We start from the raw sequence: 14240 nt of genomic DNA, 5'->3' as shown, positions 1-14240 counted from the left end.
GTCACCCTTAGGACACATCCTTTTAATTTTAACCCAAAGGAAACAGCACAAATCTGGATATTACTAATCTCAGAATGATGATGCTGCTTTCAAAAATCTATTAAATACGGGGATTTTGAAGCCCTAGTAGGGGCACATGCTTAGAGTCAGGCAGGTGGGTTAGGGAATTTAGTCTGCAGGTCTATGAAAAATGTCTGGCCAGATCATTCACTCAATCAGCCCCCTCAATCAGGAAAGAGGGGGTTCCAGGGCACATAGAACAGATACTGTGTGTATCTGAAAAGAGTAGTCAATGTCTTATTTGTCGCCTAGATTTCCAAGCTGGTACCTCCTGTGCTGTTTATTTGGGGAGGAAGGAGCAGGAAGTGTTTTTATTTTGATTAGCTCTATTTTTGGAGCTGCAGAGTGAGGTGATAAGCATGCCCATCCTGGAGGCTTCCTGCCTGAGTCTGATCCTGACTCCATGCCTGTATTAGTTTGCTAGGGCTGCCATTAACAAAATACCACAAACTGAGTGACTTAAACGCTGGAAATTTATTCTCACAGTTCTGGAGGCTGTAAGTCCCAGATCAAGGTTGCACAAGCCTCAGGGTTGTTTACTTCTGAAGACTGCGAGGGAGAATCGGTTCTGTGCCTCTCCTCTAGCTTCTGGTGGTTAGGTGGCAATCTGGTGCTCCATGGAGTGTAGAAGTATCAACAAATAGCGGCCTTCATCTTCACATGCCCTTCTCCTTGGGTGCATGTCTGTGTCCAAATTTCCCCTCTTTATAAAGACACCGGTCATATTGGATTATGGGCCCATCCTACTCCAGTATGACCTCCTCTTAATTTAACTAATTACAACTGCAATGAACCTTTTTCCAAATAAGATCACATTCTGATGTACTGAGGGTGAGGGCTTTAACATACGAATTTATGAATTCATAATTTAACTTATGAATTTATTATGAAACCATATGAATTATAATAACCCCTTATTAACCATGTGAATGTGGGCAAGTTCCCTCCGTGTTTCCCTCTTGGTGCAATGGAAAAAAGAAGAACATTTTACAGTTCCCTCTTCTGTAAAATGTGGTGGTAGAAACTTAATGCCTCTCTTATAGAGTTTGAAGAAACATTAAATTAGTTAATAAATAAGAAATGCTTAGTTCTTGGCACAGAATGAATGTTAAATAAATGTTTGTTATTATTAGATACTAAACAAAAAAATTAGACCACATTTTTGCTAAAACACGAGTCTTACTTACCTCTTTTTTAGAAAATTAACTGTTTAGAAGGCCTTTAGTACATTAATGATATGCAAAGTAACCCTGTGAATTTAAACATAGCAAGGCAAAACCTCTGATTGGCCAAACTAGTGATTCCAGGTGTAGGGATTATTTGAGAACTTTTATTTGGAATGGCTCGTCCCCTAATTAGTATGAATAATGCAACATTTTGTTGTAATGATTAGAAAGATCCAGCTAATCAATAAAGTAAAATGTTAATTCCTCAAAGAAAGAAGTTGAAACTCACTCCCTCTTGTGAGAGCACCGGAATCACAACTAACTGCTGAACAGTCATCAACAGGAAGACACTGGAACTCACCAAGAAAGATACCCTACATCCAAAGACAAAGGAGAAGCCACAATGAGATGGTAGGAGGGGCGCAATCACAGTAAAATCAAATCCCATAACTGATGGGTGGGTGACTCACAGACTGGAGAACACTTATAGCACAGAAGTCCACCCACTAGAGTGAAGGTTCTGAGCCCCACGTCAGGTTTCCCAACCTGGGGGTCTGGCAACAGGAGGAGCAATTCCCAGACTTTCAAGGTTAGCGGGATTTGACTGCAGGACTACAACAGGTCTGGGGGAAACAGAAACTCCGCTCTTGGAGGGCACACACAAAGTAGTGTGTGCAACAAGACCCAGGGGGAAGGAGCAGTGACGCCATAGGAGACTGAACCAGACCTACCTGCTAGTGTTGGAGGGTCTCCTGCAGAGGCAGGGGGCAACTGTGGCTCACCAAGGGGACAAGGACACTGGCAGCAGAAGTTCTGGGAAGTACTCCTTGTTTTGAACCCTCCCAGAGTCCGCCATTAGCCCCACCAAAGGGCCTGTAGGCGCCAGTGCTGGGTCGCCTCAGGCCAAACAACCAACAGGGAGAGAACTCAGCCCCACCCATCAGCAGACAAGTGGATTAAAGTTTTACTGAGCTCTGCCCACCAGAGCAACAGTCAGCTCTACCCACCACCAGTCCCTCCCATCAGGAAGCTTGCACAAGCCTCTTAGATAGCCTCATCCACCAGAGGGCAGACAGCAGAAGCAAGAACTACAATCCTGCAGCCTGTGGAATGAAAACCACATTTACAGACACAGAAAAAATGAAAAGGCAGAGGACTTTGTACCAGATGAAGGAACAAGATAAAACTCCAGAAAACAACTAAATGAAGTGAAGATAGGCAACCTTCCAGAAAAAGAATTCAAAACAATGATAGTGAAGATGATCCAGGAGCTCGGAAAAAGAATGGAGGCAAAGATTGAGAAGATGTAAGAAATGTTTAACCAAGACCTAGAAAAATTAAAGAACAAACAAACAGAGACAAACAATACAATAACTGAAATGAAAAATACACTAGAAGGAATCAATAGCAGAATAACTGAGGCAGAAGAACGGATAAGTGACCTGGAAGACAGAATGGTGGAATTCACTACCACAGAACAGAATGAAGAAAAAAGAATGAAAAGAAATGAAGACAAACTAAGAGACCTCTAGGACAACATTAAATGCACCAACATTCACATTATAGGGGTCCCAGAAGGAGAAGAGAGAGAGAAAGGACCCGAGAAAATATTTGAAGAGATTATAGTCGAAAACTTCCCTAACATGGGAAAGGAAATAGCCACCCAAGTCCAGGAAGTGCAAAGAGCCCCAGGCAGGATAAACCCAAGGAGAAACACACTGAGACACATAGTAATCAAATTGACAAAAATTAAAGACAAGGAAAAATTATTGGGACTTCCCTGGCGGTGCAGTGGTTGAGAATCTGCCTGCCAATGCAGGGGACATGGGTTCAAGCCCTGGTCTGGGAAGATCCGACATGCGCAGAGCAACTAAGCCCGTGTGCCACAACTAGAACCTGCGCTCTAGAGCCTGCGAGCCACAACTACTGAGCCTGCATGCCACAACTACCAAAGCCCGCGTGCCTACAGCCCGAGCTCTGCTACAAGAGAAACCACTGCAATGAGAAGCCTGCGTACTGCAATGAGGGGTAGCCCCTGCTCACCCCAACTAGAGAAAGTCTGTGCACAGCAATGAAGACCCAACAAGGAAGACACAAGGCAGCCAAAAATAAATATAAATAAATTTATAAAAAAAGAAAAATTATTAAAAGCAACAAGGGAAAAATGACAAATAACATACACGGGAATTCCCATAAGGTTAACAGCTAATTTCTCAGCAGAAACTCTACAAGCCAGAAGGGAGTGGCATGATATATTTAAAGTGATGAAATGGAAGAATCTAGAATCAAGATTACTCTACCCAGCAAGCATCTCATTCAGATTCAATGGAGAAATCAAAAGCTTTACAGACAAGCAAAAGCTAAGAGAATTCAGCACCACCAAACCAGCTCTACAACAAATGCTAAAGGAACTTCTCTAACTGGGAAACACAAGAGAAGAAAAGGACCTACAAAAACAAACCCCAAACAATTAAGAAAATGGTAATAGGAACATACATATCAATAATTACCTTAACTGTGAATGGATTAAGTGCTCCAACCAAAGGACACAGGCTCACTGAATGGATACAAATGGACCCAGCTATATGCTGTCTACAAGAGACCCACTTCAGACCTAGGGACACATTCAGACTGAAAGTGAGGGGATGGAAAAAAGATATTCCATGCAAATGGAGATCAAAAGAAAGCTGGAGTAGCAATACTCATGTCAGATAAAATAGACTTTAAAATAAAGAATGTTATAAGAGACAAGGAAGGACACTACATAATGATCAAGGGATCAATCCAAGAAGAAGCTATCACAATTATAAATATATATGCACGCAACATAGGAGCACCTCAATACATAAGGCAAATGCTAACTGCTATAAAAGAGGAAATCAATAGTAATAATAATATAATAACAATAATAACCATAATAGTGGGGGACTTTACACCTCACTTACACCAATGGACAGATCATCCAGTCAGAAAATAAGGAAACACAAGCTTTAAGTGACACAATAGACCAGATATATTTCATTGATATTTATAGGACATTCCATCCAAAAACAGCAGATTACACTTTCTTCTCAAGTGCGCACGGAACATTCTCCAGGATAGATCACATCTTAGGTCACAAATCAAGCCTCAGTGAATTTAAGAAAATTGAAATCATATCAAGCATCTTTTCTGACCACAATGCTATGAGATTAGAAAGCAATTACAGGGAAAAAAACATAAAAAACACAAACACATGGAGGCTAAACAATACATTGCTAAATAACCAAGAGATCACTGAAGAAATCAAAGAGGAAATCAAAAAATACCTAGAGACAAATGACAATGAAAACACGACAATCCATAACCTATGGGATGCAGCAAAAGCAGTTCTACGAGGGAAGTTTATAGCAATACAATCCTACCTCAAGAAACAAGAAAAATCTCAAATAAACAATCTAACCTTAAACCTAAAGGAATTAGAGAAAGAAGAACAAACAAAACCCAAAGTTAGCAGAAGGAAAGAAATCATAAAGATCAGAGCAGAAATAAATGAAATAGAAACTAAGAAAACAATAGCAAAGATCAATAAAACTAAAAGATGGTTCTTTGAGAAGATAAACAAAATTGATAAACCTTTAGCCAGACTCATCAAGAAAAAGAGGGAGAGGACTCAAATCAATCAAATTAGAAATGAAAAAGGAGAAGTTACAACAGACACCACAGAAATACAAAGCATCCTAAGAGACTACTACAAGCAACTCTATGCCAATCAAATGGACAACCTGGAAAAAATGGACATATTCTTAGAAAGGTACAACCTTCCAAGACTGAACCAGGAAGATATAGAAAATATGAACAGACCAATCACAAGTAATGAAATTGAAACTGTGATTAAAAATCTTCCAACAAACAAAAGTCCAGGACCAGATGGCTTCACAGGTGAATTCTATCAAACATTAAGAGAAGAGAAAAGAACACAAAAGAACCTGAATAGCCAAAGCAATCTTGAGGGAAAAAAATGGAGCTGGAGGAATCAGACTCCCTGACTTCAGACTATACTACAAAGCTACAGTAATCAAGACAATATGGTACTGGCACAAAAACAGAAATATAGATCAATGGAGCAGGATAGAAAGCCCAGAGATAAACCCATGCACCTATGGTTACCTAATCTATGACAAAGGAGACAAGGATATACAATGGAGAAAAGACAGTCTCTTCAATAAGTGCTGCTGGGAAAACTGGACAGCTACATGTAAAAGAATGATATTAGAACACTCTCTAACACCATACACAAAAATAAACTCAAAGTAGATTAAAGACCTAAATGTAAGACTGGACACTATAAAACTCTTAGAGGAAAACATAGGAAGAAAACTCTTTGACATAAATCACAACAAGATCTTTTTTAACCCACTTCCTAGAGTAATGGAAATAAAAACAAAAATAAACAAATGGGACCTAGTGAAACTTAAAAGCTTTTGCACAGCCAAGGAAACTATAAACAAGATGAAAAGACAATGCTCAGAATGGGAGAAAATATTTGCAAATGAATCAATGGACAAAGGATTAATCTCCAAAATATATAAACAGCTCATGCAGCTCAATATTAAAGAAACAAACAACCCAATCAAAAAATGGGCAGAAGACCTAAACAGACATTTCTCCAAAGAAGACATACAGATGGCCAAGCAGCACATGAAAAGCTGCTCAACATCACTAGTTATTAGAGAAATGCAAATCAATGAGGTATCACCACACACTGGTTAGAATGGGCATCATCAGAAAATCTACAAACAACAAATGCTGAAGAGGGTGTGGAGAAAAGGGAACCCTCTTGCACTGTTGGTGGGAATGTAAATTGATACAGCCACTATGGTGAACAATATGGAGGTTCCTTAAGAAACTAAAAGTAGAATTATCATATTACCCAGCAATCTCACTACTGGGCATATGCCCTGAGAAAACCATAGTTCAAAAAGACACATGCACCCCAATGTTCATTGCAGCACTATTTACAATAGCCAGGACATGGAAGCAACCTAAATGTCCATCAATAGACAAATGGATAAAGAAGATGTGGTACATATATACAATGGAATATTACTCAACCATAAAAAGGAACAAAATTGGGTCATTTGTAGAGACATGGATGGACCTAGAGACTGTCATACAGAGTGAAGTAAGTCAGAAAGAGAAAAAGAAATATCGTATGTTAATGCCTATATGTGGAATCTAGAAAAATGGTATAGATGAACCAGTTTGCAAGGCAGAAGAAAGAAGTTGAAAGAGAATTTACTGTCCTAGGAAACTAAAGCTCTGTAGTACTGCTCTGCATTACAGTGAACCATCTCCAAGGCCTTTGTGTTTGTGTGCATAAGATGTGAACATCTAGATACACACTGCTGTTAGCCACAGGTAAAAGGGCACAGTAGTGTAGTTTTTGTAGCTGTGATTGTCAGTAATATTAACCTGAGGAAGCTAAACTGAACTGATTCTGCTGGTTAAAGATAAAGAGTTAGAGATCCTTGTGGTAAGAAATAGTCTTCTTCCTTCTAAGTATCACCTGTTTTTATTGCCCATATACACTTACTTGATAAGAACATTCTTCTGTGAATTTTCAGGAATGCAACTGGAATAATTTTATACTATCTAATATATAAGAAATTGATATTAATGAGGTGTTTTTATACATGCTCAGGTCATGCCAGGTTTCTACCAGTAAAAACTTATAGCCACAGTACATGTTGTTTTTTTGGAAAGCATTATTTCTTTGTCTCTAGTCTAAGGGAACACAGTACACAGACCCTAAAGGCAAAGGAAATTGAAAGGAAGTCAGATAAAAGGATATAAAATGGAAGGTACTGATGGATTTTAGTGGTTTTTTAAAAAAAAATTTTTTTAATTTATTTACTTTTGGCTGCATTAGGTCTTCATTATTACATGCAGGCTTTCTTTAGTTGCAGTGAGTGAGGGTTGCTCTTCATCGTGGTGCATGAACTTATTGCAATGCCTTCTCATTGCGGAGCACAGGTTCTAGGCGTGCGGGCTTCAGTAGTTGTGGCACTCGGGCTTGAGTGGTTGTGGCTTGCAGGCTCTAGAGCGCAGGCTCAGTAGTTGTGGCACATGGGCTTAGTTGCTCCACAGCATGTGGGATCTTCCCGGACCAGGGCTCGAACCCGTGTCTCCTGCATTGGCGGGCAGATTCATAACCACTGCGCTACCAGGGAAGCCTGATTTTAGTGCTTTAAAACTTTTACTTTTGTGAGAAGTTTCAATGGAGAATTTAATGCAGATGAGACTTGAAGCTTTTGAAGAGGATCTTAAGACTTGATGAGATTATTCAAACTCAAATTCTGAACATGTAATGATGGTAAACCACGGTCTTCAAAATTTTTTGTACTAAATGCTCTCCTAAAGTGTATTTTAAATGCTATTTGTGCCACAATGCAAATTGTCCTCTGTTTTTGCCCATGAATGGCCCTTGGAATTCTTTAAATGATGTCTGTGTTAGAGTCCATAGATACCAGTTCTGCAAAATTGCCCCAAGCAACCTCACAAGCCTCCACGGTGAAGCCCCTCTACCTCCAGGTACCACCCACAGAGATTAATACCTAACTTTTTGTTACACTGTAATGTATTTTATCATACTTCTTAAAAATAACCCTGTTTTCCCCTTTCATCAGCCGCTACAAAGTCTTCCTCTGACATTATCTTGTCTTTCACTAAGTACATGGTTTGTCAAACACATGTGACATAGTGCCACCCACAAATGCAGCAAGGGGTGCTCTGGCCATGGGTCCCCTGCTTTAAAGGACTCAGGCCTCTGTCATGGTAACAGCAGGTAATAGCACCCAACATTCTGCCAGCACCACTGCGACCTGAAAGATATACTGCTGTGATTAACCCCTTTCTGGCTCCAGAGTTCTCAGCTTTTTTCCCTTGAATGCTGTGAGGTTTGTGCTTTGTGCCCCTACCGATATCAGTAAATCTTTCACAGTGAGAACTGGAACTCATTTTCCTTATTTATCTCTCCCAGTCCATTCTCTGCGATAGTCTATCTTTCCCCTTCCCGACTAAGAAAGAAAGGCCACTCATCTTCCTCTGATCTGCATGGTGCAGAGGTCAGGGCACCTTCTCCTGAATATCAGCCACATATATTTCCCAGAAACCCAGCTGGAGACCTCTGTTTTCATCTAAAACCCAGTCGGGATTTCATGGAGTAAGATAGCCACAAGATTGCTTTTTCAATTTGATTCTGTTCAGTTCCTCCTTTTCTCTAGCACAGGGCAAGTTCAGATTCCCAGAGTCCTAGCTGATCGCAGCCAAGGTCAGTATTTGTTTCCCAGAGTCCACACTTCCTGCCCACCTTACATCCTCTACCTACCATTTACTCTGGGAGCAGCGGCAGGACTTGCCTCATCACATTCTTCTCTAGTGGTGGCTTTAAAATGCTCAAGTTGTAGTTAAAGGTATATTGTGTTTTGGGGGGGGGTGCATGGAGAGCTTGATGGAAATACAAATAAGCCAACTAGTGAGGGAGTAGCAACAGAAATTGCCCAGAGCTTAAGAAGCACTAGAGGAGAAAGCTTGACTGTTGTCCAAGACACTTCTCCCTGTGACTCAGCAATGTGGGATTTTGTCAGCCAGTTTTGTGTTTGGCACTCGCACTAAGCACTGCCTATGTTTGGCACTCGCATTTCAGCAAAGAAATTCTTCAAGGCAGAAACACAGAGCTCCACTCCTTCCTCATGCCACCTCAGCAAAGGACACAACCATCTCTGACTGTAATAATCAGACACACAGGACCATCCTGGATTCTTCCTTCTCTCCTACCCCTCTTTATCAATCCATCAACAAAGTCTACAGGTTTTTACCTTTAAGATATTTGTAACACATGGACTCAACAGTGGCTTTCAACTGGGCGTGATTTTGTCCCCCAGGGGACATTTGACAATGTCCATAGATATTTTTGATTGTCACACCTGTGGAGGTGCTACTGGCAGGGATGCTGCTAAACATCCTGCAAGGCATGAGACCCACCCCCACCCCCATCCAGTCCCAAATGCCAGTAGTGCTCAGCCTGACAACCCTGCTTTGCTTCCCTTGTTGGGACCATGAAATCGACTCCTAGCAGATCTTCCTATTTCTATTCTCTCTACTCTCCTACACAATTGATAATCCTCCTGCAGCCAAAATGATCTTTTATAAACATAAATTGGATCATGTCATTCCTCTCTTTAAAACCATTTAATATATTTCTGTGGCTCTTAGGATAAAGACCAGAATTCTCAACTTGGCCTTTACCTGGTGCTGTGCTCCTTCTCCAGCCTTCAGTGTTTTCTACTGATCCCCCTCTGCTCCAATCACACTGCCCTTCCCAGTTCACGCCATCTGTTTTCCTGCCTTAATTCCTTTACAAAAACTGTTCTCTGCCCATTCCCCATCCTCTACCCACAGCAATCACTCCTCATCCTTGAAATCTCAGTGAAAACAGCATGTGCACACAGAAACCAGCTCTGACACGACACATCCAACCAGGAGAGGACCACAACTTAAGCCCTATAATATCATGTTCCTTTTCTTCTTAATTCAATCTGTGATTCCTACATTTGTGTAATGGAGTGGATGTCTATCCCTCACTCCCTGGGCCCCACCAAGAAGGAAGTTCTTCTAAGTTCCATGAAGGAAGGAACTGTATCTGGTTTGCTCACTATTTTGTTCCAAGTAACTACCACAATGCACAGTAATACTGGGTAAATATTTGTGAATGAAACGAAGAGAAGGTGGCAAGATGGGAAGGAGAGACCTATAGAAAGGAAGAGGAGAGGACTGGAGAGGGGGGAAGGCAGAAGGAAAGTAGGGGAGGGCAAGAGAGTGTATGAGAGGGAAGGGAAGAGGCAAGGACAAACTGCTGACCTTTTGATCAGTTACTTCCAGAAGCTTTCTTCCTCCTTGAAATAGTTGAGGGTCCATTAGAGTGTGTAATAAGTAATTAAAGGCTTGAAGCTCTAGATTTAGACTAGATCTGGCTTTAAGTCCCACTCAGTTTTGTAGCCTTGGACAAATTAATTCTCTTATCCTGTTTTCCTTTTCTATAAAATGGGGCTGATTGGGGGGTTTGAATATTAAATGAAATAATATCTGACCGCGCTTGGAAAGACGTCTGGCACGGTCACCACTCAATATTAAAGTCTGCTACTGATATTTATTAATTTTGTAATTATATGCCCTGTACTGGGCCACTCCAGCACCCACCTTGGGGCCAGCCCCTCGCTTCGCTCTCCGCTCTCCCATTGGTCAAGACCCGTCAGCGCTTCCACCAATCCGCTTGGCTCGAGATGGAGCGGCTGAAAGGACAGAGCCAATGGGCGCAGGGGTTGCGGTCTCCCGGATACGGTGTAAACAGTGGAGACCGCCAACCCAGCAGCCAGGGGTCTCGGTGTAACCGTTGCAGACACTGGCCTGGGTCCGGCGTTTGCTACCCACGGCCCGGCTGAGAGACACATGGCCCATGGCGCAAGGCCGGGAGCGAGATGAAGCCCACAACGTCGCCCTCGGCGCGTCCCTGTCTGTGAGGTGAGGCGTTCGCGGCCCCGCGACTGACTCGTCTAGTGGAAATTCTTCCCTCAGAACTGCATCCTCTCCCTATCCGCTTCCTCCCATCCCTGTAGACCTGCTTTCACGCAAATTCGACCTCTTTTCCTTCAACCCCCAATGCCTTCCTGCAGACTTCCTTTCTCTGTGACTTCTCTCCATTCCCCTCGTCCCCTTATTCAATGACCACATTTCCAGCTCTTTCCACGCCCCACCCCTCCGTCCCTCACTATGCTGTGACCCCAACCCTCGCTGGCTTACCCAGTACTGCTCTCCTCCACTCTCCATTTCTGCCTCCTCTTTTTGGCTATATTACCTTCAGTGATCCGTTTTGCTTTCATATATATTCCCCACTCCCCACCCCCATCCCAATGACAGCCCTCCTCCCATCCTAGTGGGCTTTGGTGATTTTCCCCGAAGTTAGGGCCATCAATCCCTTCCTTCTATCTCCTATCCACCGACTCTGGATTTGTTTGCACTTATACTGGCCTTTGAAAAGCATAAAGCGCTGCCCAGGTGTAAGCTGGTATTGCTCTCCTTCCACATTCTAGAGTGTTACCAGCCCTATGTTCACACAGCATCCTCCACCAGTCCTGGCTGTACTCTCCATTCCCATGAAGTTTCTCTCTAAACCAGTGTCTTTCTCTTGCCCTCTCCACCATCTTTAAGCATATCTTTACTATTTAAATAGAGGTAGACTCTCCCCCTCTTCTCAGTCTCTCTCTCTCCTTGGTCTAGCTTACACTCACCAAACAATCCTTACTTAAAAATATGTTACTTTTGTGTTCTAATCTTTTCATTCATGTTGACTTATTCCTTTTACTTGCTGCATTTATCTCTACATTTTAGATCTAAAATATGGCTACACATGCTCCATCTTTGTAAAGAAGCAATTTCCCTACTGGGCTCACAACCATAAAGCAGGCAGTCCTATTCAAAGTTGTTTTTTTAACGTTTATTTTAAAAATCAAAACTAATTTTAAAGGTAAGGACCAGGATGCACCCTGTTTTCAATTAGGACCAAGCTCTTTTCTCTCTCTGTTGTTTTTACTTTTTCTTTTCCGAGTATACAAGACCCCAGAAATCCTTCTGAGATTTTTTCAAGTTTGAACAGAGGTTGTGCTTCACTGGAAAAGCTCTCTGAAGAAGGTGCTTGAGACCTATGGAGCTTTAGGTGGCATTTAAGTTTCTGTAGTGCCTGGACTCAAACTGGTCTCACAGCAACCTTGTGTGTTTGGGCAGAAAGGGGGTGAAAAGAGAATAGATATGTTTCAAAAATTTTGATGATCTTTTGTTTAAAAAAGAAAGAAAGAAAAAGTATTTGAAATGTATTTTATTGATGTTGATGTATCTTTTCCCAAAGATGGGTGCAAGGATTCCCCAGGCAGAATGTTCATTTTGTCAACGACAGCACCATTTGCTACCCTTGTGGGAATTTCATAATATTTATTAATATTGAAACCAAGAAAAAGACTGTACTCCAGTGTATGCATGGAATCGTGGGTGTCGTGGCAACTAACGTTCCTCATGAGGTTGTGGCTTTTTCTGACCGGCGGCTGAGACCCCTCATCTACATATACAACTTTCCTGGATTAACCAGAAGGATCAGATTAAAAGGTATCTTAGACGCTTCCTCTGCCATGACTGAAGGATTTTGTTTTAAGATGTGACCAGATCTAGCTCTTATAAATGAAGTCTTTTTGTTTTTGAAGGATTGTTTTTTCAGTTTTGGTGGGTTTTTTATTTGTTTTGTTTTTTGGTAATACACATTTATAAGGAAGGAATCAGGCTGATCACTTAGAATTTAATTAAGTAGGCTAGAACCTTGCTACTTAATATGTGGTCTGCTTACAATTAGCATTGCGTTACCTAGGATGCTTATTATAAATGCAGAAACTCTGCTGTCATCCAGGACCTACTGAATTGTAATCTGCTTTTTAACCAGATTCCTTAGGTGATTCATACGCACGTTAAACTTGAGAATCACCGGGCTAGAACACTCTGTTAGAGCACTAAATGTTGTTTGTAAACCTTTTTCAGAACAGTATTTTCTTTCCTTATGATTTATGGAAAATCTAACTGAATGGATGTTGTATAACTTCTAAAGATAAGTCTCTGAGCCTCAATTTCCTTATCCATGAAATGGGGATAATGGTATCTACTGTTAAGGCTGTGGTGATAATAAATGAAATTAAGTGTAACATATGTAATTATATAATACATTTCATATATATATATGAAGTGTATATATATATAATATATATATGTCATATATACAATGTCAATCAATGTTTCCTACAATTTAAGTTATTATTGACTCATTCATAGATACATCTGACCCAGGCTGGGCTGTTGCACATATACTAGGGCCTCCATGTAACGATTCCCTCATTTAACACATCTTGGACAGAAAGCTTAGGAAGTCTTGAGGCTGGTCTCAGTTCTGTAGCTTATGATCAGAGAAGTGTTTGGATCATGCCAAGGATATTCACTGTACTTTAACATTTTATTTGTGGGGAAATTTGTCTGTGTTCTTAACAGACTAAAACAACATTTAAAACATAACCCATTCATACATTGGGAACCGTCTACAGGCATATCTTGTTCTATTGTGCTTTGCTTTATTATGCTTCATAGATACTGCATTTTTTACACATTGAAGGTCTGTGGCAACCCTGCATTGAGCAAGTCTATTGACACCATTTTTACAATAGTATATGCTCACTTCTTGTCTCTGTGTCACATTTTGGTAATTATTGCAATTTTTCAAACTTTCCCCATTATTATTATATTTGTTATGGTGATCAGTGATCTTTGATGTTACTATTTTATTTGTTTTGGGGTGCCACAAACTACACCCAAATAAGATGGCAAACTTAACCTCTAAATTTTGTATATGTTCTGACTGTTCCACCAAACAGCCATTCCCCTGTCTCTCTCCCTCTCCTCAGGCCTCCCTGTTCCTTGAGACACAACAGTATTGAAATTAGGCCCATTAATAACCCTACAATAGCCTCTAAGTGTTCAAGTGAAAGGAAGAGTCGCACATATCTCACTTTAAATCAAAAGCTAGAAATAATTAAGCTTAGTGAAGAAGGCATGTCAAAAGCCCAGATAGACCGGAAGCTAGGCCTCTTGCACCAAATCGTTAGCCAAGTGGTGAATGCAAAGGAAGAGTCCTTGAAGGAAATTCAGAGTGCTACTCCAGTGAACACACAAATGATAAGAAAGCAAAACAGTCTCATTGCTGATATGGAGGAAGTTTTAGTGGTCTGGATAGAAGCTCAAACAGCCACAATATTTCCTTAAGCCAAAACCTAATCCAGAGCAAGGCCCTAACTCGCTTTAATTCTGTGAAGACTGAGAGAGGTGAGAAAGCTGCAGAAGAAAAGTTTGAAGCTACCAGAGGTTGGTTCATGAAGTTTAAGGAAAGAA

At 41.1% G+C, this 14240-nt stretch overlaps 1 protein-coding gene across 1 annotated transcript in view; it reads left to right on the top strand.

The window, feature by feature from the left end:
- Nucleotides 1-10636: 10636 nt before the first annotated feature.
- CFAP43 (cilia and flagella associated protein 43) overlaps nucleotides 10637-14240 on the top strand; it is a 99112-nt gene continuing 95508 nt past the window's right edge. The window contains exons 1-2 of the mRNA XM_060126570.1: nucleotides 10637-10787; nucleotides 12169-12422. Of these exons, the coding sequence (XP_059982553.1) occupies nucleotides 10723-10787; nucleotides 12169-12422 (319 nt within the window). The 5' untranslated portion in view covers nucleotides 10637-10722. The remainder of the gene's footprint in view (nucleotides 10788-12168; nucleotides 12423-14240) is intronic.

This window comes from Lagenorhynchus albirostris, chromosome 16, assembly GCF_949774975.1.
Source record: "Lagenorhynchus albirostris chromosome 16, mLagAlb1.1, whole genome shotgun sequence".
Classification (NCBI taxonomy): Eukaryota; Metazoa; Chordata; class Mammalia; order Artiodactyla; family Delphinidae; genus Lagenorhynchus; species Lagenorhynchus albirostris.
This window is presented reverse-complemented; position numbering and strand designations above follow the sequence as displayed.